We start from the raw sequence: 24,433 nt of genomic DNA, 5'->3' as shown, positions 1-24,433 counted from the left end.
TCCTTCTGGGAACAGGGTGTGTTTTACACAGCCACTACTGCAACAAGCAATATTCCTGTTAGGTATCTGTTCCAAGCCTTTCCAGAATCAATCCCTGCTTGCCTTTAGCACATGCTACATCTAATTAAGGCCAGAAGAGATAAGCAGAGGCACCAGAGAAATTACGGATCCTTATTTGTAACTGAATACAAATGTGCAAACACAACCACAATTCAGCCAACAATTACGACCCAGAACAGAGTAGGCTGGAGAACAGCTAAGGGAATGTAATCTCGAGAGCCAGACTTCCACCCTAGCTCCCCTGGGAAAGGCTCTATTGCAACTACTGGCATCTCAACAGTGGAAAAACTTCAAAAAAAAAGTCACAAAAATATTCAGAACTGTGATTTACGAGACAGGCCTGTTGTAGCTCTGAAATGCATTGTTATTGTACCACTGCCTGCTACAACCAGGCACTGCACAAGGCACAGCAAAAAAAGGCAGCTGCTACTGCAGTTCCTAACCTGAGCAGCATCTGGTTGCTTCCCAAGCCTGGTAGCCATCAGCAATTTTTTGCTTCACAAGATCAGTTCAAATGTAATCATTCATTAGCTCCCCCAAAAGCCAAGGAACTTCAGAGCAGGTCTGTGAGCAGTTAATAGCTGCTCACACAGTGTACGGTAAGTAACGAGCGCTTGCATTTCGCTCACAACTGTGAGGCTTCAGCCTGAACACCACGCATGGCTTTGTATTGACGTGTCTTAATTTCTGCATCTCTGGTTTCTTAAGACTTATTTTTTCACTCGGTTGAGTTTTTTTCAGGTGTTTGAAATTCCCATGCAATGCCATGTGGGAATTTGCTTACTGCACGTGAAGTAAAGGATCCGCTTTGTCACCTGAGGACAACTATGCCAGCTCAGTGCTTTCACCTCATGGGAACACCCCCCCAGGAAGCATTGTAGAAATCAACGCAGAAAACAAATGCATCTTCCACCTTCAAGTGCTCAGAAGCATACATTGAGAAGAGCAAAATGTTTGAAATGAAGCTGATAAACCACATATTTATCCAGTCAGCAGTGCTCTAATAATCCAAGTTAATATTAAGGTCTCCGAGTTAATTCAAGTAAAACAAACCTCTTTTGACCCCCACCCCACCCTCTCTCATACTCCCTCCTCGGTAGTGAATGCTATTCTCTTTTCACTCCTAGCCAGGAAATTTTAACTTAAAGCTTGTTTAAATAGGCACAACTGAATAACACTCTTCACAACTTAAGTCTTTCTCAGTTAAATAAGATGAACAGTCTGTGTGGTGACTCACCACACCCTTGAGAAGATGAGTAGAAAGGTTTGGCAGATTTATTTCTCAATTTGCTTTACCTGAAAATGCAGAGGTATTTATCCACCTCACAGGTTTCTGAAGTGACCTGCTTTGCCCATGTAGCAGTTAGAGGAAGGACAGAAGACCCAGGATGGCACCACACCGAACACAAACCACACGTTGAACACTTAGAAGGAATTCTAACTTATTTTGCAGTCAACTTCTTCATCTTTCACCATGGCCTGCCCAAGCTGTGAGGACATTTCGTGTATTTTCAGGCACTATGCAGCATTCACTGAAGCTCTGCAGCCTACTTTTCAAGATCAAGGAAAGTATTCTAAAGAATACTTTTCACGAGTAATTTCCCAAACTAATAATCTCCACCTATATAATGCTTACGCAGACTAAGTATTTTAATGGCTTCTCTGTTTAGAAGGACAGAGTTAGTATTGGTCAGTCTGTTTACTGATAGTTACAAATATTAAACACAAATGTTGAAAGTTCCCTCTCTTTTCCTTGTGAATTTGTTTAAAATGTTTCCATTATCCAAGATGTCATGCAACTCTGAAGACTACAGTTCTGTAAACACTTCATAATACAGGAACAGTTTAGAGCAATGAGTATCTTCCTTTCTTCATTCACTGAATTCTTACACAGTTGGCCCATAGCTTACATTTTCCATTCTTACCCCAGGCGACAGCTTTTTTTTTTTTCTGGCTTTAAATTTAGCTACATATCCTTTGTCTGCCAAACTGCAGAACCTCGATCAGCACTACACTGGCAAGAGAAATGAGCTTCCTGATCAACTCCACACCACCACCAATGCATATGACCAAGATTTTACTACTTGGAATGATCTCACTGTTTCAATGGGACGCTGTTGTGAACCAAAAGCACGTTTTACCACAGAACTAGAAGACAAGTTTGACAGTTTCCATTTCAGATATGTTTTTGCTAAGCAGGATTCAGGAACGTTTGATTCTTCTAATATGATTTCTACCTTCTGATTGCTGAAGAATTGCAGCTCATTATGTGACACAACAACCACACACTTCCAGACACCATTTCTGCACCTTTGCCTCAAAATCACCACAGACAAATGACCCAACATGTTTTCTCAATATTTAAAGCCACAGAAGCTTCCTAAACTAAGTTAGGATGAAAAAAAATCAACCTTTACAAGTTGCATTGAACAGTCCTCGATAAACCTGAACAAGTCACATGGCCCAAGACCTACTCAGCCTCAAGCCACAAGCAAGAATAGTTGGAAACCACAAACCAACAACAAAAAAAAGACATCAAAGCTCAAATTCTGATGTCAGTCACCACGTTGTAAACTCGCAGCAAACTTCACAGACATCAGGTTATTCCAGGTAAGTGCTGATTTCACATCAGTTTAGCCAGAAATCTTAAGAAAGCCTGAAGGATTGTGTTTTTTTTTTTTTTTTTTTTTTTTTTTCCCCAATTAAGCTTCAGGTATCACCAACTCCAAGCTTCCTCCAAAGAGGGGGCTACCCCTTGGTTACTAACCTGAGAGAGCAAAAGTTGAAAGAATATCCTGCTTTTTGCCAGCAGGTGCTCGCATCCTTGGTTACACACCAGCTATTCAGCTCAGTTGTTTAAAGAAACGGAGAGGTTTATAAGAAGACTCCTCAAAACAACCCATCAACTTTTGCCCGCTGCTAATTAATAAAAGAAACTTCAGGCAGCACGCAGCAAGAAAGGCTCTAACACCAACATAAGCCGCTCAGGACAGCGAGTATCGGACTCGCTCCCAACGACCAGGGGAAGGACAGCAGCCAGAGCCCAGCACCGAAGCCCCCAGACGCCTGCAGGGCCCAGCGGGGGGGGGGGGGGCTGCCCTCCTGCACAGGGCGGGGACACCCCCCCCCGCACCCCGGCACCTCAGCCGAGGGGCAGCGGCTGGGTTCCCGGCCTCGCGTCGCCCCCGCCGGCCCCGAGCCGGAGCCCTCGGCCCCCTCCTCCCCTCTCCTCCCAGCCTCCAGGCCGCCCCCCCTCAGGGCCTCCCCCAGCCCCGGCGGGGCCCTCCCCGCCTACAGCCTCCCTGAGCCCACCCCCGACTCGGCTAACGGCGCCGCCGGCCCCCAGGCAGCCCCCTGCGGCCCAGCCCGGGGTCCCTCGGTCCCGGCTCGGCCCCGCGGCTCACCCGGGTTGGCGGCGGTGGCGGCCATGGCTCCCGCGGGCCGGCAGCCGCCCCCCACCAAGATGGCGGCGCAGGAAAACCCCGCGAGCCGCCGACGCAGCCGAACCCGCCCGCCTCGGGGGGCGGGGCCAGCCGCGCGGCGCGGCGCTTCTATTGGCCCAGCCGCCGCAAGGGCGGGGCGAGCGAGACCCAACGGCCCAACGGGTGAGCCCGGCCGGGGGGTGTGGCCAGCTAAAGGCCGGGGGCGGTGACGTCACGGGGGGGTTTCTGTCGGAGGGCAGGAACCCGGGAGGGGGCCGGGCCCGTGCCACCGCCCCTCCGGCCCCGGCCCCGGCCCCGCGCCCACGCGGGGGGCACCCGCGGCAGGGCCGAGGCTTTGCCCGGAGCCCCACCTGGGCGGCTCGGTTGGAAGCCCGAGGCGTTGCTGTTCCAGCAAGCTGTCGCCGTTTGTTTGAAGGCAGCCAAGTTCCATCCCCAGATTCCCTCCCAGGAGGGAGCCCGGGGACCCAGCGCTCGTCTCCTGGGGACGCCTTTGTCCTCCTCGACGCTCCCCAGCTCGTGCCGTGCCCCTGTCAGACCCACAGAGCGACCCACAAGTCCTCAACCGCGAGGCAGAGCAGGTACTGGGAATGCTTTCAGCTCGAGGGGGTTAGAACTGAATCCGCAGGGTCCCGTCATTGGGAGTGCCTGGAAGGCGATGGCGCTGCATTCCTGCAGGATTCGTGAAGCCCTGCGGACAGAAGGCAGCCGCAGCCAGGAACAGCACTAGGACAGCGGGGCACAGCAACCAGCCCATCCGTCCGTGGAGAGGGAAGGAACGGCCCCAAACAGCACACGTGGGACTAGACTCAGACCTGGGGACTTCCAACAATCTCTGGGCACTGCGGGACTTGGCAGATCCTCTTGCATCACGTGCCATCCTCGGTATAGTCCAGGCTGTGCTCACTTGTTCCTGGAGCACACATTAGCTTTATAAACACATAAAGATAGATAAATGTATATAGATAGACCTGTATACACTCAGCTCAGTCCGTGTGGCTTTCCTGGCACTAGTCTGAACAAGCCTCCACTTCTCTCCAACCTTGTATAAATCTATCCGTCTGCTGCTACAAAGGTCTCTTAAGCAATCGGAATGTTACCACCCCTGTTTTCTTACTGGTGTTTTTTCCCAGCTCACACAAACTCATGGCCCACTTCTAACCCAAGCCACCGTCCTTTCTTTGAAGGGTCTGCCAAGTCCCAGTGTCCCTGTTGCACCTAATACTGCCGGGATTGCACAGTCCAGATGCTTGGGCAATGCAGCTGTGAAAAAAAAAAAAGCGTAATGAAAGTAATGAGATATTTTAACCTGCATTTTCCTGTGAAATGAGGAGGGCCCTCGCACCTCCTCTGCACTGCATCTCACTCACCCTCCATGAACCTCACCTGCCTCTGTCCTGCAGAGATGCCCCTGGCAGCCTGGAACTCGGGGCCAAGCACCTGAGGGCCACCCGCATGGAGAACACTGTGCCGCCGCCAGCTGTTGACGTGGACAAGGGCTTCACCATGGCCTTTGTGGTGCTCATCTGCCTCTTCCTGCTGGCCGTGGCGATGCGGTGCACCAAGCTCGTCGTGGACCCCTACAGCGCCTTCTCAGCCTCCACCTGGGAAGAGGAGTAGATGAACCGTGCAGGTGTGCGCAGTGTAATAAGTGGTAGGAACCAAACCACTCTCAGAATAATCTTTATCAGATCCAAATTTATTAAGCAAGCATTCAAGCAGGCAAAACAGCGCTGGGCGGCCGAGGAGTCTCTGCTCCACCAACGGCGCGCACCTCATCCCCGCCAGCGTCCCCCTTTTATAGCCTGGTTGTTCAGGGTGTACGTGACGTATCCTGGTATGTCCTGCGGTTGCGTGTACTGTTGCTAGGGGGACGTCTCAGACCTCCTGGTGGTCGTGAGGATGAAGGCCGTAGTCTTCCTCTGCGTTGCGGGTTGCGATCTGGCTGAGCAAGCACTCTCCATGTTCTGATCAGGATGGGCAGCTGGAAACTCTCCAGCTATGCAGGGTTGTCACAGCCCCCACAAGCTTTCCCACCGGTTTGATTAACAAACTTATTATACAATATTTATTACATGCGGGGCCCCGCGTCCCCTGGTGCCAGGCCCCATAACCCCCCCCCCCTCCCCGCTGCGTGCTCCGGGGCTCCCAGGGCCCTCATCGCCTCCGGGGGCCCCCCCCCGGGGCCCTACCCCCGCCACCCCCTAGGTGGCAGCCCCGTGCATTTCCCGGGCCGCGGCCCCTTTAACGCCCCCCCATCCCTCCTTTCGCACATGCGCGTTGGCTGGCACCTGCCCTCAGGGCTTGGCGCGTGCGCAGTGCCGCGGCTGCCGCGCCGGCCGGAGAGGGAACGTTGAGCTCCTCGGGCTGCCGGTACCGGAAGTGACGTCCTGCTGCTTCCGGTCGGGCGCAGCGCCCCTTCCCCTTCCCCCCCCCCGTTTCTCAGCCTCCTCCTCGGTAACCGGGGGCGGGCCCGAGGGCGGCGGAGGGGGCCGGGAGGGGGCCGGGGGCGGCCGAGCCGGGGCGAGGGGAACGGGGAGCCGTGGGGCGAGGCGAGGGGAGGGGGCGACGAGTTCCCTACGTGGGGGGCGGGCCTGGGGCTGCAGGGCCCTGCAGAGGCCCCGGGCCGGGGCGCCCCAGGCAGCCTCCTGCGGCCCCCGTTCCCCAGCGCCGTCCCGCCGCCCGCCCCTCCGCGCTCCCAGCGGCGTTTGGGGGGCCGGGGGGAGGGGTTGCGGCTCGGAGCATCCCGGGGCTGGGAGTTACAACGGTCCGGGCCGCTGGCTTCCAAAAGACGGAGCTTGTGCTGCTGCCCGGGCTGTGCCTCGGGGAGGGCGTGCTGCAGCCAGAGGGTCTCGCCGGGCGTTTCTCACCTCTCTGTGGTTTCAGGCGTGCAGCACAAATGGATTCGAAGGAGATCAAAGAGCTGCAGCAAGAAGTGATGGAGGAGCTGGGGATCTCCATGGAGGAGCTCCAGGACATCATCGATGAGGAGCTGGAGAAGTTTGAATGCATAAAGCAGAGGAAGCAGCAGCTGGAGGAGCTGGAGAAGTGTGTGAAGCAGAAGGAAGAAGAGGTGGCTCACGTTGACCGGCTCTTTGATGATGCTTCAAGGTGGGTGTGCTTGGAATTGTAGCCCTGGAATTGTGTCTGAGTGCAGCCTCAGAGAGTAGAGGAGGGGGCAGATCAGGTGGCAGAGTCCCATGTTTTGAGTGCTGCCCATTTCCCTTCCGTGTAGACTGACACCGTGGTTCTGCATTGATTCATTTGTATGTGGTTATTGAGGGGTAATTAAAATTATTCCCCTGTGGCTTTGGATCCTTCAAGTGAATATTCTTACCTCACCTCATGACAGTTGTGTTTAATTAGGAGCTCCCCAGTGGTTTTTCTGTAATACTGTGAGACGTACAGTTGGATTCACATAATCTTTTGCTGTATCTGTCTCTTTTTTCCCCCAGAGCCATTGATAAATGTGAGATACTGGTAAAGGATCTATACTCCAAGCTAGGCCTCCAGTATCGCGAGAGCAGTTCTGAGGACGAGGACTTGGCTGCCAAACCTACAGAAGTGATTGAGATCCCCGATGAGGATGATGATGATGTCATGAGTATCGATTTGGGCTGGAAGAACAGTTCAGTATCTCATTGTGCCACTTGGTGATAAGGAAGGGGTGGAGATATGAGCATGTCTTGGAGCAGGGGGGGAATGAGAGGAATAATGGTGCCATAAAGCTGGCCATAAACCACAGTGGTCCTGAAGCAGAAGGTGGAATGGTAAATGCCTTTAGTTTGTGTGAAGAACGCTACCACTTGCATGGTCTGCCAAGGCCCCTGTAACTGTTCCATGGTTCCTGGAGTTTGGATTTGTTCAGGTGCCAAGCTGGGACCTTCCTTTTTTCCACTTACCTGGTTATTGTCCCCATCAAATGCTGCCTCTGCTGCGGAGAAGGTGCAAGTGCAGCATGTCATGCATCTAGAAAGGCTCACTTGATGACTTAGTAAGTGTCTTACTTGAGTGGATCTCCTGCCAAGGACAGAGGCAGCTTTTGAACGGTTGCCTTTCTCTGTTCCCTTTTCTTTCAGTGACTTTGTAGGATGGATTCTTTATCCCCAAGGTGTTTTAAACTACTTCTTTTCTCTCTAAACACAGGTGATACTAATCCCAAAATTGTAAAGGATCAGACTCTGGTGAGTTGGCAAAGACTTGACTATGGTGTACTTCTGTAGTTGAGTTTTGCTGGAGCACTTAGGACATCGTTGTATTTGGTGGGGAAAGAAAAGTTGCATGCTTTTTCTTATTCTCTTTATCTTTCCCTCTCTTCAGCTGCGTGAAGCCATGGCTGCAATGAGGAAATCTGCGCAGGATGTTCAGAAATTTATGGATGCTGTGAACAAGAAAACAAATGCCCAGGATGCACTAAAAGGTCAGTGTGTGAGAGCTTCCTGGAGCTGACAGATACTGGCTGACACCTGCATGTGCCCTACCCTTGGGCCTGTCTGAATCTTGGGCCTGTTTGTTTTCTTTCTGAAAAAGGAAAGTTCGATTTCTTTCTTTTCTGTTTCCCCGATGGAAAGGCCAATTAGGATATTCTGATTGCAAATTTCTGTTTTGTTTCTTTATGCCCTTTCCAACCCAAATACAAATGATAGTGTTCCCGTAACACAAGAGCTTTTTAGTGCTACTTAACCCTCACTTGTTGATTACTCCATCCAGAGGCACTTAAAATTACTAGAAACAGGGGTGCTTCCTGTCTCAGGTCTCACAGACACTCTTCCATTGCATGTGTAAGACAAGGAGTCCTTGGGCAGTTTCTGGCTTACTTCTGATTGTTCTTTGGGTAGATGTGCAGACCCCTCAGCAAACTCCTGCCCCTCTCCAGTCTGTTGGACCTGCTGCAGCCGGGAGTGATCTCAGCAATGATGGTGATCTGAACATTGGCATGAGGATCCTGGGCAAGAAGAGAACCAAAACATGGCACAAAGGAACTCTGATTGCCATCCAGCCTGTCGGTATGTCCTGTGCTTGCTGATGTCTTGGTGCTTCTGGCTTTCACTAAGCTTTGGTTTGCTAATTACTTTGAGCAGTTCCCTATGTGTCAGAGCACCTAATGTCACTTGAAAGAAGATCCAGTGAAAAGCACTGGACACTAATACAATGTGAAGGTGACACGTCACCATAATGACCTTCCGCCATCCAAATTCATTTGTGAGAGGCTTTCAAAAACGTTCTGAGTGTGGTCAGAGTGGTGTATGGTACTAGACTTCATGTGTGAAATCACATAGCTTCTATTGAGCTTGCCCTGTTGAAATGTCTTTCAGGTGCTGGTAAGAAGTACAAAGTAAAATTTGACAACAAAGGGAAGAGTTTGCTTTCTGGCAATCATATTGCTTATGACTATCATCCCTCCCCGGAGAAACACTATGTTGGGAGCAGGGTTGTGGCAAAATACAAAGATGGGAATCAGGTGTGGCTGTACGCTGGCATTGTGGCTGAAACCCCAAACGTGAAGAATAAAGACAGGTATTAATTCTCCTCCACAGTCCTGCACCCTCTCTTTTTTCCTCTTCCCCCCTCCCTCCCCCCTTTTTTTCTAATTAGAAGGGAATTTTCTGTTGTAGAAGCTACGTTCTTTTCTGGCCTTTCCAGGGACTTAGTTCTCAATGTTTTTTCTTCTGCTTTTCTTATCTATAAGCTTTGGGTGGAGTTCCTCTTCTATCACTTGTGTCCCTGAGTCAGAAATTATATTTGGTAGTTCATTCAAATTATCACACAAAGGTAACTCTGCACTGCTCGAGGCATATAATATGGCGTTAGCAAATATGAGTCCTAGAAGTGTTTGTTGCCAGCAATGCTGCCAAAACACTTGAGGAGAAGAAACAGCATGTTTAAAGCAGTCTCTTCAGCTGCATATAAATAAAGGGCAGGGCTTCTTCGATGTGGTTTTGGCTTGTGGTCTTTCTAAGAAGATTCATAAAGGGTATAATCACCCTGCCTGGTTCAAATGTGGCTCTGCCATAAATGCCTAATTGTGTAAAGTCCTATCTGATAAGTGTTTAATAACTGAAAATGAATTGCATTTATTAGTCATACTGCAAATTTACTCCTCCTGGCTAGACTAGCTGTAATACTGATCTCTTGTAATGCAGCCTTGACCAGGCTCTGTATTCTGACACTGTTGTCTGGAGGCATGCAGTACTGAGTTGGTGCCCTGTCAGCCTTGTGGGCATAACCCTGGGAGCTCCCGGTCCCCTGTAGGCACTGAGACCTCTTCCATGCTCATCTCCTGTCTGCAGGTGGAGCCCTGGCAGTGTCCCCCAGCTCTCTCCCTGTGGTGCTCTTTGAGTCATGGCGTGCAGCCTCATGTGCTGCTCTGTCCCAGAGACTCCAAAAATATCTTTGCTTGCAGAAATTAAGAGCCATTAAACCCTCTTTTCCCTCCCTGTGGCTGAGGCACAGAGGGAGTCTGGAGTTGAGGGAAGAGGGCCTGGCTGTGCTATGCTGCTGGGAAGCCTTTGGGCAGCTTCTCTTTTTGTTGTCTTTGGGAGCACAGGCATAGCTCTGGGCTGTCTGGAAACAGTGGGAGTGGCAGTACTGGGAAGCTCATGAGCTTCTGGCAGAAATGATCATTTTTTTTCTGTCTACATCTGTCATGCCTATTTGAGGGCCTTTGTGACTGGTAGAAGAAAGAGGAGGGTTTCTCTGCTTCCATTATATGATGTGTGGCTGCATTTTATTTAGTTGCATTTCTAATTTCCAACTTGTAACACACATTCTCTTTGCTTCTTTCTAGGTTCCTGATCTTCTTTGATGATGGCTATGCTTCATATGTCAAGGAGTGGGAGCTGTACCCAATCTGCAGGCCACGTGAGTGATCTCTGCCTCTCCTATGTCCTAACACTTACATTTTATGGAGGGCTTTTGGGCATATGAAGGAGCCTCGCTCAAAAGTAGAGGTTATGCATGTCACCTTCCAGTGCTGTGCCTGTGGAGATTTGCTTTGCGTATGAAGCGGGAGAAAATAACGGTTTCTTACCCGCACAGTGAGTGCGCTCCTTGCTCTCTACATGCCTTAACATGGCTACATGCCCTACCACCAAGATTGCTGCTTGATTGTTCTTACATAAACATCGATCTGGGATCTCACTGAAAAAGAGTCAAAGATTCTCTTTGTAAAAGTCTTTCATCAGCTTCATTTTCTCCTGTCCATCCCTTTCTGAACAGTTAAAAAGACTTGGGAAGACATAGAAGATGTTTCTTGTCGTGATTTCATTGAGGAATACATCACAGCCTACCCCAACCGTCCCATGGTGCTGCTGAAGAATGGCCAGCTGATCAAAACAGAATGGGAAGGGACCTGGTGGAAATCCAGAGTGGAAGAAGTGGATGGCAGCCTGGTCAAAATCCTTTTCCTGGTATGGCAATTTCCCCTCTACTGTTAGAAGGGGAAGATGGGCTTAGATTTGAGTGAGGGGTCTGATCAAATCCAGATTCATTGCTAATGTCAGACAGTTTTGGACCAAGCAGGTGTTTTGCTTGCTCTGCGAACTTCTACTGTATAGATGTGAAGGTGAGACTTAAATTAGATGATGAAAACTTCAAAAGCTCTTTAAAGTATTTTGCACATAAAACTTTAAGAGCAAACTGCAATTAACAGATGAATAAGAAACGAAACATCCGCACATGTTCTGTCCTGGTCCTTTCTTGATGTAAGCTCCTAGCAATGTGTTCTGTCCAAGTGCTGGTTTGAGAAGCAGGAGAGAAACAGAATCTGCAACATTCTGCTTGCTCAAGTTCCACAAATTGCAGAAAGAGAGACTTACTTTTCTGTGCCTGCTTGGGTCCCTTTTTGCTGAAATAACTGCGTAGCCACTGGTGCTGAGAAAGATGTGCATTTTCAGACTTTACCATCACTGTCCTAGAACAGATTCCTTTTCATGCAGAGGAGTTCACATATCACCTGGGGTAGTCTGGTTTCTCCAGCAGTGCCTTGCTGATCAGTTGTTGGACTGAGAAGAGAGCTGCATGTGATGTTTGAGGTCTTGGTAGTGGGCCTCTTTCTAGACTGGAGGCAAAAGTGGGTCTGTAGTCAGTGTTCCCCTGGACATGATGAAGTATTTACTGCCTTGGCTATATGGTCTTTCATGATCCTTCAGTTTGATACTTTGTCTCCTCAATTCAGTCCTGCTGACTTTAAAAGCATCACTGCTGTTTCCTGGGTTTATATCCTTCATCTAGGAAGCTCTTGCTGTGTTGTGAGTGGTGCTGCCTTCTCCTTTTTGCAGGATGACAAACGCTGTGAGTGGATTTACCGGGGTTCCACACGCCTCGAGCCCATGTTTAGCATGAAAACTTCCACAGCCTCTACCCAGGAAAAGAAGCAAAGTGGACAAGCAAGAACTCGTCCCAATGTCGGTATGTTTAATGTGTATCCTGGAATTTGAACAAATGCATTGTGGGCATTTTTGTGCATTTTCTTGTTTTGCTTCTTTTTTTTTTAGTAGAACTCCTGGAGTGTGAGATCTACAAAGGGCTTTATCTACCGGCATAAGGATGTAGCAAAAGCAGACCACAGTTGTGTGAAGTGGCCAGAATCTGTTTGTGGTGACTGGCTGTGACTCAGAGATCAGCCAGTTGCCCATTGTTAATTGTAAATGCTTATGTCTTGGTTGCCTTCATGAACTAAGTCAATGTTTTGTGACTAGTGCAACAAACTTTGTTTGATGCAGAGACTTTCCTTGTTGATATTTTGCTTTTTCTTCTTCCCCACTAGGTGCTGTCCGGAGCAAAGGGCCTGTAGTACAATATACACAAGATTTAACTGGAGCTGGTACTCAGTACAAACCTCTAGAGCAAATGCAAGCAGCTTCGCTGGCTGCACGGTCCATTTCTCCACAGCTTGCTGAGATGGAGTAAGTACTTGAGTCAGTTGTCTGCTTCCGCCACTACCTCCTTTTTGTTTTGTGTCCTGTGCTCAGCTCTTTCAGGCACCATGCTTTCTGTGTAGAGGAATCCTCAGGTGCAGGTTTCCTCCATGGCTAGACTTATTTCCTGGTTATACAAACTGTTTTTAGTTGTGCTTCTGGGGAAAACCATAGATAAAGGCTGCTGGATGACTAACCGGGGGTGGGAGGGCTGACAGCCCAGCACCCCCTGAGCCAAATGCCTTGTTCTTACCCAGGGCTAAAGCTTCGCACTTAACGTATTTCCAAGTTAGAACATTTGCTGCTTCTCTTCTGAAAATCTGAATTGCTCCCTCGTGTCACGTCCAGGCACTGGTCTCCGGCTGCCTTGCATTCCTCCACTTGGACTGACCTGCTCACAGACCTCAATGACTTACAAGGCACTGAGAACTCAGGATCAGTGGTTGGTCTTGGTGGTCGTGAACCAAACCAGATAAAACTAAGCTACGGCCAAGTCACACACATGCCTCCTCCCACCAGGGGCCCAAGTGGGATGTTCTCAGAGGTGCGGGTTTGTGCTGAAGGAGGCCTGGATGAAGGAGGAACTCAACCTTGTGATGAAGGGAGCATGTCTGAGAACACCAGGGTACCTGAGCATGTGCTCTGGGACTTTGTAGGGGAGAGAGATACTGTCCCAGTTCATTTTTGTCACCAATGTGGATTTCCCATCCGAATTTATGGACGCCTGGCTCCGTGCCAGCATGTTTTCTGCTGTGACTGTGCCTTGCTACATGGGCAAAAGGGAGAAAGGAGATGCCCCAGCTGTAAGGAACCTGTGCAGCAAGTGAACTTTTACTCGCCAGATGCTCTTTAGGTGTAGCAGCGTGTCAGAAACCCTGTCTGCCCCCAGCCTCCATTCTCAGAATTGGATTCCTCTCCCAATACCAGTGCAATATGACTCATTCTGCCCCTGGATGTGGGGACTAACTAGGAAATGCTCCTCCTGTTCTGTTCTGACCTGAGACTTCAGAATTGAAACCACAGTCCTGTTCTTCATCTCTTGCATAACCAAGAAGAGAGGCCCAGAGCCAAAGGAGGTCTGCTCCAGCATGAGGAATGCAATGCTGGCTCTTGGACCTTCAGTCTAGGGCTCCACCTGTGAACGGAAGAAGAGCTGTCCTGGCACCCCAACACTAAGGCACCCTGTCGAGGGTGTAGGAAGGATGTGCAAAAGCACAACAGGAAGACGATAAAGTTGCACTGCTGGGATCTGCCATCCTGCAGTCTTGCTGACTGACAAATCTCATTTTCCATTTAACAGTCCTTGCAGTGGTTACAAGAAACACTTTTTTTCTCTCCCCACAGTGGCTTTGACTTTAGGATCTTGTTTTCAGATTTAATACAAGCAGACACTACAGCCGTCTCCCCACCCTGCCACTAAGTATTGAACTATTTCAAAGACAACTGTTTGGTTTTTTGTTTTGTTTTTTTTGCACCACTGACTGAAGGCAGCATACTACTGTCTTGAGGGATACTTTTGGGTTAATTAAACATTGCTTTTAGGTTATTAAAAGTGAGAGATTGATTTCTTTGCTCCAGTGTTTTCTTTACTCTGAGGAAGGCCTGGTTCTCTTCCCTCTCTTTTCAGGCTCTTTCACAGTGCCAGGGAGCTGCCAGTGTCAGCCATTTCTGGCTGTCTAAAGTCAGTTGACAGAAGCATCTTTCTATTGCTCTTAAATTTCTAAATGTGTGTTTAACACCTTGCTTGTAAGGCAGATATTTGCTGAAGTTGTCACCCCTTCCTGCTCCTACTGTCTCTTTGTTTTATGCCCTGATAACATAACTACATTTTTCTACCTGTGGAAAAACTAGTGCCTTGCTTGGGGTGGCTTTTGTTTTATCAGTATAAATGGACTGAAAACTTCCATTGTTGTTTTCTCTGAGTGTGAGGGCTGTCTTCCAGGTCACTCCCGCTGTCCTGATACTGTGTATTGGGCTGCAGAGGTGTTTGGGAGCCCCTCATAGCCCTTTTGTCAGTGATACTGTTACATTCCCTCGTACATTCTTATCTCAGTGCTTGTTAGGGACAAAAGAGCCTTCTGTACTTCTTGTTCCTCCCACTGCTCAGTACTGTAGCACTGACTGAGCCTCTGTAAAGTAATTTCTGCTGTTGCAGGGGGTTTCTTCATGCACTGGTTTGTCCAGCTTCCTGAAGTGAAGGCCTTGCTTGTTACATTCCCTCTCACCCTCATTGCCTCACTTTCAAATAAATAGCTTTACAGCAGAACTCACTTTTAGAAGTGGCTGAATTCTGACATCTGGTTGGAATTATTGTGGGACTGCAAACAGCACATGGAATCGGAAGTGAGCTAATTTCCACCGTCGTTAGGAAGAACCTGTTCAGTTTCTTTTGGCTGGGCACTGTTAACATCAGTGGGTGAGGGTTATTTTGGCTGCTCCTGCCTGTCTGAATCCTACCGGTTGTATGAACATATGCACCTTGTAAATCACCTCCCTTCTTCCCTTGTGCAGATGCTCTGACAGTCAGCTGGCCCAGTCGAGAAAGCAAGTGGCCAAGAAAAGTACTTCCTTCCGTCCTGGCTCTGTGGGCTCTGGGCAGTCTTCACCTTCTTCACCTGTTCTAAGTGAAACACCTCCTGCTGGAAGGACCGGTGCATCCCAGCAACATCGGTAAACAAAGCTTGTTCACACTTGGTACACGTGCAGCAGAATCGCTAGGTCCTTCTGAGAGTTTAGGGGTGCCAATACACATTTGGAGCTTGTTTATTTTAGTGCAGGTCTTTTGGTATGGACTGACACCTTTGCCAGCTTGTCTGGTCTTGAGCATTTGTTGTCATCTTACCGTATTTTCCCTCCCAGACAACCATTTGGTACATTTTGTTATGGACTTGAGCTTGGAGGGTCTGTTATCAGTACTGACCAGCAATTACCCCCGCAGGGCCCTGGCCATAGGATTTGACATGCTTGTTTTTGAATGACTCCTGTTTCCACAAGCTTTCTGGGGCTTGAGCGTGGAGCTGTTATTAATCTATATCTGCAGGTGGCTTTTCCACAGTGGTGGCTTTGTCACAGTACAGAAGCCATTGATCCTTGTTCTGAGATCACAGCTGGCTTGTTTCTGCTTCCTTAGTTCTGATATTTTGTGTGTGTGTGTGTGTGTTCACTGTGGCTGGTAACCATCCCTTTGGGACATGTGCTGCCTTACTATAAGGGAATGCTGGAGCTTGTGTCTGATTGAGCTCAGTAGGAAAGCCAGTGAGGTGTCCCAGTGCGTAACTAGCAGCTGCTTTGTTAGGAATTAAGTGTCTAAAATCCATTTCCAGATTTAGGAGCAAGCACCGCTCTTCCTTAAGCTGCAGTTATTCAGCTTGTTCCTTTTAATGTAACAGGTTCTCAAGTGGCCAGGCAGGCACTGGCACAGCACAGACCTTCCATGGCATGATGGACCGTGTGCCCAACGAGCCCTCTTACCGAGCCCCGCTGGAGAAGCTCTTCTACCTGCCGCATGTCTGCAGCTACACCTGCCTGTCCCGCGTCCGTCCCATCCGCAGCGATCAGTACCGCAGCAAGAACCCCCTGCTCATCCCCCTGCTCTACGACTTCCGACGGATGACGGCCCGCAGACGGGTTAACCGCAAGATGGGCTTCCACGTCATCTACAAGACACCGTGCGGGCTGTGCCTGCGAACCATGCAGGAGATCGAGCGCTACCTTTTTGAGACAGACTGTGACTTTCTTTTCCTGGAGATGTTCTGCTTGGACCCATATGTGCTGGTAGATCGCAAGTTCCAGCCCTACAAACCCTACTACTACATTGCAGACATTACTAAGGGCAGGGAGGATGTGCCCCTGTCTTGTGTCAATGAGATTGATAACACCCCGCCACCACAGGTGGCCTACAGCAAAGAGCGCATCCCAGGCAAGGGGGTGTACATCAACACCAGCTGGGAGTTCCTCGTGGGCTGTGACTGCAAAGACGGCTGCAGAGACAAGTAGGTGACTCCTTGTTTGCTGCTGGGCCTGGTGGGTGGGGGTCAGCACCTGGACTGTGCTGCCTGCCCCGATAACAACCCTTTCCTGGCTCAGCTGAACAAACTGCAGCATTTGATGAGACCTTCAGATAGATTGATGTCTTCAGCCTCTCAATTAACCTTAGCATTGTGCTAAAGCTGAGCTCTCAATATGCCCTTTGTGTAGTCTTTTTCTTTTACAGTATTTATGCTTCTGATCTCAGCTGTGTGATACAGCATTTGATTCTGCTGTTCTAAAGTTGTGCTGAGCAGTTTTTCCCCAGGGGCTGTCCAAGGTGGACCTGCAGTGGACTTTAAGCCCATGCAGCCCTGGTGGGCCACAGGTTTTACTCCTGATCAAGTCTTGGGTGCATATATACATGCAGAAAGATGCAGCTTTTTTTTTTTTTTTTTAATTCCTGCAAAACCAGTGTGTAAAACTAACCTCTGGGGCCTGGGTGGGTTTTTGTGTCTGTCTCTAGATCAAAATGTGCTTGTCACCAGCTGACAGTCCAAGCAACTGGCTGCACTCCAGGCGGGCAGATCAACCCCAATTCAGGATACCAGCACAAAAGGCTGGAAGAATGCCTCCCAACAGGGTGAGTAGAGCTGTGCCATCTCTTCTCACAAACACCAGCCCCAGAAACCTGGCCTCTGATGCTATCAAGAGGCAGTATTTCCTGAAGCTGAGTGCAGATACTGAAAACCTGCCTCTCTGTTCTTGATTCGTCTGTTAATGTGTGGCCTAGGGTTTCTACGCATTGCTGTGGTATCTGGCAATTACAGCCTCACAGTCTCCCTGCTCTGCTGAGCTTTATGTCACTGCTGTCGCGGGTCCCTTTGCATCGTTCCTGGCACAACATCAAATCTTTGGGATACGTCTTTCTCAGGGAGGGTGATTAAGGTCCCAGAGAGATGTTTCACTGTTCTCCTTTCTTTCAGGGTTTATGAGTGTAACAAGAGATGCAAGTGCAACGTTAACATGTGCACCAATCGCTTGGTCCAACATGGGCTCCAAGTCCGGCTACAGTTATTCAAGACTCAGAACAAAGGCTGGGGCATTCGCTGCCTTGATGATATTGCTAAAGGCTCTTTTGTCTGCATCTATGCAGGTAGGATCTCACCCCACTGAACAAGGAGTTAGAAACCTCTTAGGTTTGAAACAGCTGCTGTGAATGAAAAGCCTTTGTTGAGCCAGTGTTCTTCCAGGTGGTCATATGTATGCAGATACAGAACTAGTTTGTGTTGCTTAACAGGAGGGAAAAAATAAATACCGAAAAGATCTGGTTGCGTCCGGCTTGTGTCAGGCCTGAGATGTATGCTTTGTTTATCTCAAAATGCAAAACCCATTAGAATGGGTGTGAAGCTCTTCCTGTGCTTGTTAAAGAAACAGGAAGGTAAAAACTTAGGTGCTGAATTTGCAGCACTTTGATGCCCTTGCCTTGCCCAACTCTGAAACAAAATGCTGCTATGGCTGCAGCACCAGTGTCAAGAGAAGTGATCAGATTCCCAGAGCTGGCTCTGTGCACTGAGGGTGAATCAACATATACCTCCTTCCTGTTTACATTGAACCAGTCCCTGAGACATGGGCACAAACCAATAAAATGCAGAAGTTGCACAGCATGGTTGCATTAACTCTGAAAAGAAACTAACCATGTGTATTGCCTGATTTCCTGTGTTTTGTTTTCTTGCCCTTAATATTGTTTCTGTGCTACACCCTCACCTCCAGCCCAAAGCCTTCAGAGAAGAAGGCAGTCACCATGTTTGAATTGCTGTTCAGAGATTTCATTGCTGGAAGCCTGTGTGTTAACAAGGGTCCACTTCAGGTCAGGCATGTGCTTCAAATTTTTATTACCTCAGGTATTAGGATAATATGTTGTCCTTTCCCAGCCCAGCTTTGGAATAAGGTGCTGTCAGTCCTGTGTGTGCATCACTGAGGCCTTGGAGAGGACAAAATGGGTGGGGTAGGAATATAATCTGTGGAAAACTCAGTTTGCTTTTTATTTACCACTGCCAGGGAAAATTCTCACGGATGATTTTGCTGACAAAGAGGGATTAGAGATGGGTGATGAATATTTTGCAAACCTGGATCACATTGAGAGTGTGGAGAACTTCAAGGAGGGCTACGAGAGTGATGCAAAATGCTCATCTGACAGCAGTGGAGTCGACCTCAAGGAAGAAGAGGAGGAAAACACAGGCACTGAGGAGCAGGAGGAGTCCAATGAGGACAGCTCTGATGACAACTTCTGCAAGGATGAGGACTTCAGCACCAGCTCAGTATGGCGCAGCTATGCGACACGACGGCAGACCCGTGGCCAGAAAGAGAACGGGCTGTCGGAGACAGCCTCCAAGGATTCGGGGCTCACCCGGCAAATCAGCCACGATGAGATGGCAGTAGCTGCCTCCTGTAAGCTGCCAGTGTCAGAAGAGACCTCCAAAAACAAAGTAGCCTCATGGCTAAGCTCCAACAGCATGTCCGATGGCTTCCAGGACCATGACAGTGCCTCCTCCTTCAGGATGAGTGAAGGTGGTGAAGCCAAGGCCTGCAAAACAGATCTCCCTGTTGAGAGAGAGAAAGCATCTGCTCCTGCCCTGGGCGATGTGGATGGAGAGTCAAAGGCACTGAAGAAAGATGTAAGGAAGGTTTGTGGAACTGGGATATGTGTATTGCAGCCTGCTTTGCAGGCATAGATGTAGAAACTTAAGACACAGATGTGCCTTAGCTGTGCTCTTGCTTGAATGGGTTTTCAGCACAACTAGGTTGACTGTGGTGCTGTTGGATGTGTGTCCCCTTGCCCTATTTACTTGGCTTTTGCCACCGCGGGGGACGTGGAGGTGCCCTTTCCCTTCCTTGGGCATGTGGTGGCGCAGAGGCTGTGAACAAATGACTCAGCATGAGCTGGGCTGAGCTTGCCCCAGCTCAGCACCGCTCCTGCCCCAGGGTGCTGGGTTCCTATGCAGAGGGTGTGCAGCCCTGAGAAAGGGAGCCACCACAGCCCCTGCCTGGCTGCCTGAGCTGGTGTGGAGTGAGCTCAGTCAGGGCTGGGGACAGTGTGGAGACGGAGGTGGTCTCTGTCCATCCTCTTGCTCTGGAGAAGGGGACTCAGAGCCCCACCAATGGGGTGTTAAAGGTGGGGGACCTGCAATCATAACTTGGCCCTTCTGGAGCACCCCAAGGACTGGGTGTCACTCTGAGCAATAGGGACACCCAGGCTGATATTTTGCAAGCATATCCACAAAAGGGTTGAAGAATGCTCCAAAAAGGAGAAATCTTAATCTTCTGTGTTTGTCTTTTGTGCAGGAACATGAAGATTCAAGCAAATTTCCTGGGTAAGGTTTCTTAAATCATATTTTCCTGCTTTTTATTTCCAAATTTCCGTCAGAACCCTAGCATTGCAGCAATTCATTCAACTCTGTTACCGCCATTGCCGGAGGGAGCTGAGAGGCTGGGAGGGCCTGGGCTGTGCCCTGGTGTGTGCTGGCAAATTAAATGCTTGGAGATAATGGTCTCTCCCAGATCTGCTTTTTTCAGCTGCTGGATCTCTATCTGGCATGCAGACAGACCTGGTGGAGATAGAAGTATGACGTGCTCTTCTCCTCACCTCCATAGGCTAAGCGACCTGGGAAGGATGTATGGCTACAACCCGAGCCCTCCCAAACTAGAAGGAATCCGGAGGCCGACAAGCAAAACAGCCCTGCTGCAGAGCAGACGACACTCTGTCCCCCTGCAGCCCACCACAGAAGTAAGCACTGACCCTTCAAGCTTCAGACATGGGCTACAAGGGGTGAGCCTGGTTCTGCCTTATAGCCCCAAACTGATTTGGTGAAAACCTTGAACTGTTGGGTTTTGTATATGCTGCTTTTGTTCCCAGCTGAGTACCAGAGCAGTGCCTTTGGTTCCTACCTGTGATTTACTTGGAGAATTCTGACTTTTGGAGATTCTTGGAGAATTCAGACAGTGTGGATCTCTCTTGGTTTTGAAAGCCCCAAAATTGGGAGAGTTTGTGTTTGGTCTTCATGTTAGAATGGGATGTAGCACCTTGGTTTGCATGTCCAGCACCCCGGGGATCTATTCCTCTGCAGAGCTGGGGCTAGGAAGCCATCTGTTGGGGAGATAGCCATCACTGGCCTTTGTTTTGGGGGTTATTCTCCCTTCCCTGCAAAAACCCAGAATACCTGATGGGCCAAAGAGGACTCATCTCTGCATTGGTGCCACAGGAGTAAGCAGCCTCCTGTAGCCCCACTGCAGATTGGCCTGTGAGGTGGGGTTTCTGTCCCCTTGTGGTTCAGTGTCCACGTGTTTGCAAAAGGGTTTCCTAGAGTATGGAGTAAAAGAGTAAAATACTATTTGGGGAAAAAGGAGCCTTGAATGTCGCTTGAAAAGCATTGGACCAATGCTCTCCCCTACCCAGGCTACACTCACAAGATGCTAATGCCTTTTTGCAGGATGTGCTGACCCTGTCAAGCAGCACAGACAGCGAGGGGGAGAATGGGCAGACAGTGGCAGGGCAGGCCCAGGGCACCACCAATGACAGCGATGACATCCAGACCATTTCGTCGGGCTCTGAGGAAGAAGAAGGGGATGACAAAAAAACCCCCTCTGGCTCAGGTGAGGATAGTTGCACCGCACTGGGTGAGGAACACTGAGAAATGAGAGGTGTAGCAAGAAATACTGGCCAGAAACTGCCAGGAAGGGTTGATAGTTGCTGCCCCCAGTGACAGGGCATAGCAGCTGTTTTTCATGTCCTGCTCCAAACGTCTCTGAGCTAAGTGTTACAGCCAAGGCTGGAAGCTTCCCAGTGCTCTGCTTGTGCTAAAACTCTGCAAAAGCCAGTCTTCAAGTTCTACATAATAGTGAATATATAAGAGAAAGCAACTGTGTGATGCTTTTTATGGTGGGTGTCCCATCTCTTCTGGGTTGGGTGGAGGGCTGGGAGGTTTCCAGGAGCCATTTCAAGGTGGTGCTTTAGATTTGAGCTGCATCTCGAAGAGGCTTATCACCCTTCTGTGAGAGCAGAGCACCTTGGGTTGGCAACACTACTGTGGGGTTCCTCTTCTGAGAGATGACGAGAGGAAGTGGCAGCCATTGCTCCTATGTTGTGGCAGGTCCTGTTAAGAGGCAGGTGGCAGTGAAATCCACCCGAGGTTTTGCCCTGAAATCTACTCATGGGATTGCCATCAAGTCAACCAACATGGCAGCGGCCGACAAGGGTGAGAGTGTACCTGTCCGCAGAACCACACGCCAGTTCTACGATGGAGAGGAGTCTTGTTATATCATCGATGCCAAACTGGAGGGGAACCTGGGCCGTTACCTGAATGTGAGTCACAGCCCTCAGCAGCTCTGTGGGAGCACTGCTTGAGTGTGATTTGAACTAATCTGACCTTGGATAAGCACCCTAAACCTTGGTTTGTTGTCCCTGCCTGTCTCTGTTGTGTTGGGTTGTTGCTGTGTGGTATGATGCTGGTTAGGAGCTGAGCCACCTCCTGGCCACCCCAGCCCCTCCTCGAAGGGTACAAGTGGGTGATTGTTGCTGATTTGGGCAAGATTTTGGATGTATTTGGGGTGAAACTAACCCTGCTGCTCCAGTACAGTGGTTTCACTCCTTTCCTGGATAGCAGACAAACCTGTTTGCCCCTTGCTTCAAGGTGGCAATGGAAGCCCTGAAAATAGGGCATGAAGAGGGAATGTCTCTGGTTTTCTTAGTACCCTTAGCATCTGAGAAGAGAAAGGGACAGATCTGAGGTAACCTGTGCTTTTAGTGGGCCTCTTCCTCCCCAGGAGTAGATAAACACAAACAAAAAGGGAAAAGAGCTCGGCTAGCAGGATGATTCCCCACCCCCAGAGTGAAATAGGGGAGGCTGTTCCAGCCCCATGACGTGTGGTAAGTGGGATGGCCAAGTCAGTCCTTCCAATGACCATTACCTTTGCCTACTTGGATCTAATGACTCAACACTAGTCATGCAGGCAGGGGAAGGAGTGTGCCCTGTCTCATCAGGATTTCACTGAACACAGCAGTCAAATCAGGAATGCTGCTTGTTTATAAAGGGTTATATTTATTACTGGCTGGTCAGCATCCCTCCTGACACAGGAACTTGCTTAGTGCTTGTCTCTGGTCCCTTTGCAGCATAGCTGCAGCCCAAACCTCTTCGTGCAGAATGTTTTTGTGGATACACATGACCTCCGCTTCCCCTGGGTCGCCTTCTTTGCTAGCAAGTAAGTCAGAGCGCTTGGGGAAGGGCGGGTGGACTGTGCCCACTGACAATTTGTGGGCCTTGGTTGAATCCAGCCCCTTGGCTGGGGCTGCGTGACCAGTGTGGGCTGCTTCGTCCTGGTAACCACCGCACTGGTTTCATACCAGCCTGAGCAGGGAGAATGGGCTTGGAGATGAGTTGGGTGAGGACCTCTCTTCCTGTGATAGATTCTGCTGCAGTTTGCATCAGTTTGGGGCATTTCCAAGGGGGAGAGATGAGCATGGAGTAGTCGGCTGCCTGGGGTGTTTGAGTCACCAGCAGCAGAAGGATGAGCCGCCACCTCACAGGCAGCACCGGGCAGGGGTAAATCCCTGCTGTGCTCCTCTCTGGCACCACAAGCATGATCTCCCCTTGGTGAAGCCCCATGGGAGTGATTCATCAGGGAACTTTGTCCCTTGTTCACTCTGGAGCCAAATGCAGCTCTGCTGGCTGCTTCACTCTTGCCCTGGGGAAAGCTGGACTGCACTGCCCTGGCCAGAGCAGCTGTATGTAAGCTTTGCTCTCTGCTAGCAGGAGATTCTCCTGTTTGGAACAGCCTATTCTCCCAGCATGTCCTCGTTGTGCACTTACTTTTGTTGATTCTTTCCAGGAGGATACGAGCTGGCACAGAGCTGACATGGGACTACAACTATGAAGTGGGCAGCGTAGAAGGCAAAGAGCTGCTGTGCTGCTGCGGGGCTATTGAGTGCCGTGGGCGGCTGCTCTGAGCCCACTGGTGCCCCCCAAGTGCTCTGGATCCCTGTTGACTGCTGGCCTGGTCCTAGCTTTCCCTTTGTGAGGATAAAGTACTGTTTCTTCTGAGCAGAGAAGGGTGGTGGTTGTTTACTGGTGACTGTTACAAAGCTGAGTACCACGGCTATGAGTTCTCCTGTTCATTTGAAAATTGGGTCATCAGCTGAACACGGACCAGAGCCTGGTGTAATGCACCTGGAGTGGCTGCAGTAGGGGGTAACACCCCAGCCAGCTACCTGATGCTGGGAGCTTTGGCTCCACTGTGTCCCATGGGCTACATTAGCCCTACACCAGTCTGATTTGTCTCAACACCATAGAAAAGGGCATTTGCTGAGCTCTGATGTAGGACAGCTGATGGAGGTCCTTAGCTGTCACAAGCAGCTGTTACTGCTCTCTTCTAGCTCTCTACTGAATTTAAGACAGAAACCTCCAGGCAGCTCCAGCCTATGCTGATGGTGCTGCTAGTCAAGTGTTTCCAGCAGGAAATGCTTTGTAGATACTCGAGAGAAGCACTTCAGCATTGGGATGGAGCTGTTGCTGTCCATGCAGCCTTGGGTCCGGACTGGGAGGGAAGTGACAATGGTGAGGCTAAGCCATGTAAGAATGGACCAGTCTGGGGGGTATAGCAATGCAAGTGAATTTGGGTGGAAAAAAGCATCTCTCCTCAGCTCCTAGCTCTTGTAAAAAAAAAAAAAAAAATTGTTTTATTGTTAAAAAGCAATAAAGTGTGTTTTTCTACTGAAAAAACTTGCTCAACTTCACCCCGACTTTTTGGCCACTTCGGTCTGTGTCATGAGGTGAAAGTAATGCCAAGGTTTGCTGTGATAGCAGAACAGGGGTGAAAAAATTAACCTGCTGCAGCAAGGACACCCCTACTGCTGTCACTGTCCTGCCAGCTAACCACTGCTGTGAACTATGCTGGTCCAACTGACACATCTCGCAGAACAAAAAGCAGGATTTCTACTTCCTTCAGCAGCTGCCTGCCAGCACCAGATGAGCCCAGACCTGTTAAGATGTGCAT

General features: G+C 49.7%; 2 protein-coding genes across 16 annotated transcripts in view; one reads left to right on the top strand and one right to left on the bottom strand.

The window, feature by feature from the left end:
• The window catches only part of ARNT (aryl hydrocarbon receptor nuclear translocator), a 29,387-nt gene extending 25,856 nt beyond the window's left edge, over window positions 1–3,531 (bottom strand). For all 9 annotated transcript variants that reach the window (XR_004254243.1, XM_032204380.1, XM_032204384.1 and 6 more), the window contains exon 1: window positions 3,465–3,531. Coding sequence is in view for 8 of the 9 variants with exons in the window: in XM_032204380.1 (XP_032060271.1) it covers window positions 3,465–3,489 (25 nt within the window). In the remaining variant the exon portion in view is untranslated. The remainder of the gene's footprint in view (window positions 1–3,464) is intronic.
• A 303-nt stretch (window positions 3,532–3,834) lies between these two features.
• SETDB1 (SET domain bifurcated histone lysine methyltransferase 1) lies at window positions 3,835–24,131 on the top strand. 7 transcript variants are annotated; one of them, XM_032204440.1, is made up of 23 exons: window positions 3,836–4,081; window positions 4,904–5,133; window positions 6,387–6,611; window positions 6,956–7,128; window positions 7,647–7,684; window positions 7,821–7,920; window positions 8,339–8,506; window positions 8,816–9,017; window positions 10,288–10,361; window positions 10,719–10,909; window positions 11,780–11,909; window positions 12,268–12,406; window positions 14,930–15,088; window positions 15,808–16,410; window positions 16,911–17,027; window positions 17,371–17,540; window positions 18,446–19,071; window positions 19,730–19,758; window positions 20,039–20,213; window positions 20,875–21,037; window positions 21,535–21,746; window positions 22,554–22,642; window positions 23,270–24,131. In XM_032204440.1, exons 3-23 carry the CDS (start codon window positions 6,400–6,402, stop codon window positions 23,385–23,387), a joined length of 3,888 nt encoding a protein of 1,295 aa, XP_032060331.1. In that variant the 5' UTR covers window positions 3,836–4,081; window positions 4,904–5,133; window positions 6,387–6,399; the 3' UTR covers window positions 23,388–24,131. The 7 variants fall into 7 exon arrangements, with proteins under 7 accessions (XP_032060336.1, XP_032060331.1, XP_032060330.1 ...); XM_032204439.1 differs by having other exon boundaries at window positions 4,179–5,133; XM_032204444.1 differs by having other exon boundaries at window positions 3,836–5,133; window positions 18,446–19,062; window positions 20,039–20,171.
• The last annotated feature ends 302 nt before the right edge of the window (window positions 24,132–24,433 follow it).

This window comes from Aythya fuligula, chromosome 28, assembly GCF_009819795.1.
Source record: "Aythya fuligula isolate bAytFul2 chromosome 28, bAytFul2.pri, whole genome shotgun sequence".
Lineage (NCBI taxonomy): Eukaryota > Metazoa > Chordata > Aves > Anseriformes > Anatidae > Aythya > Aythya fuligula.
The sequence above is the reverse complement of the archived record's forward strand: the minus strand, read 5'-3'. Positions and strand labels throughout refer to the sequence as shown.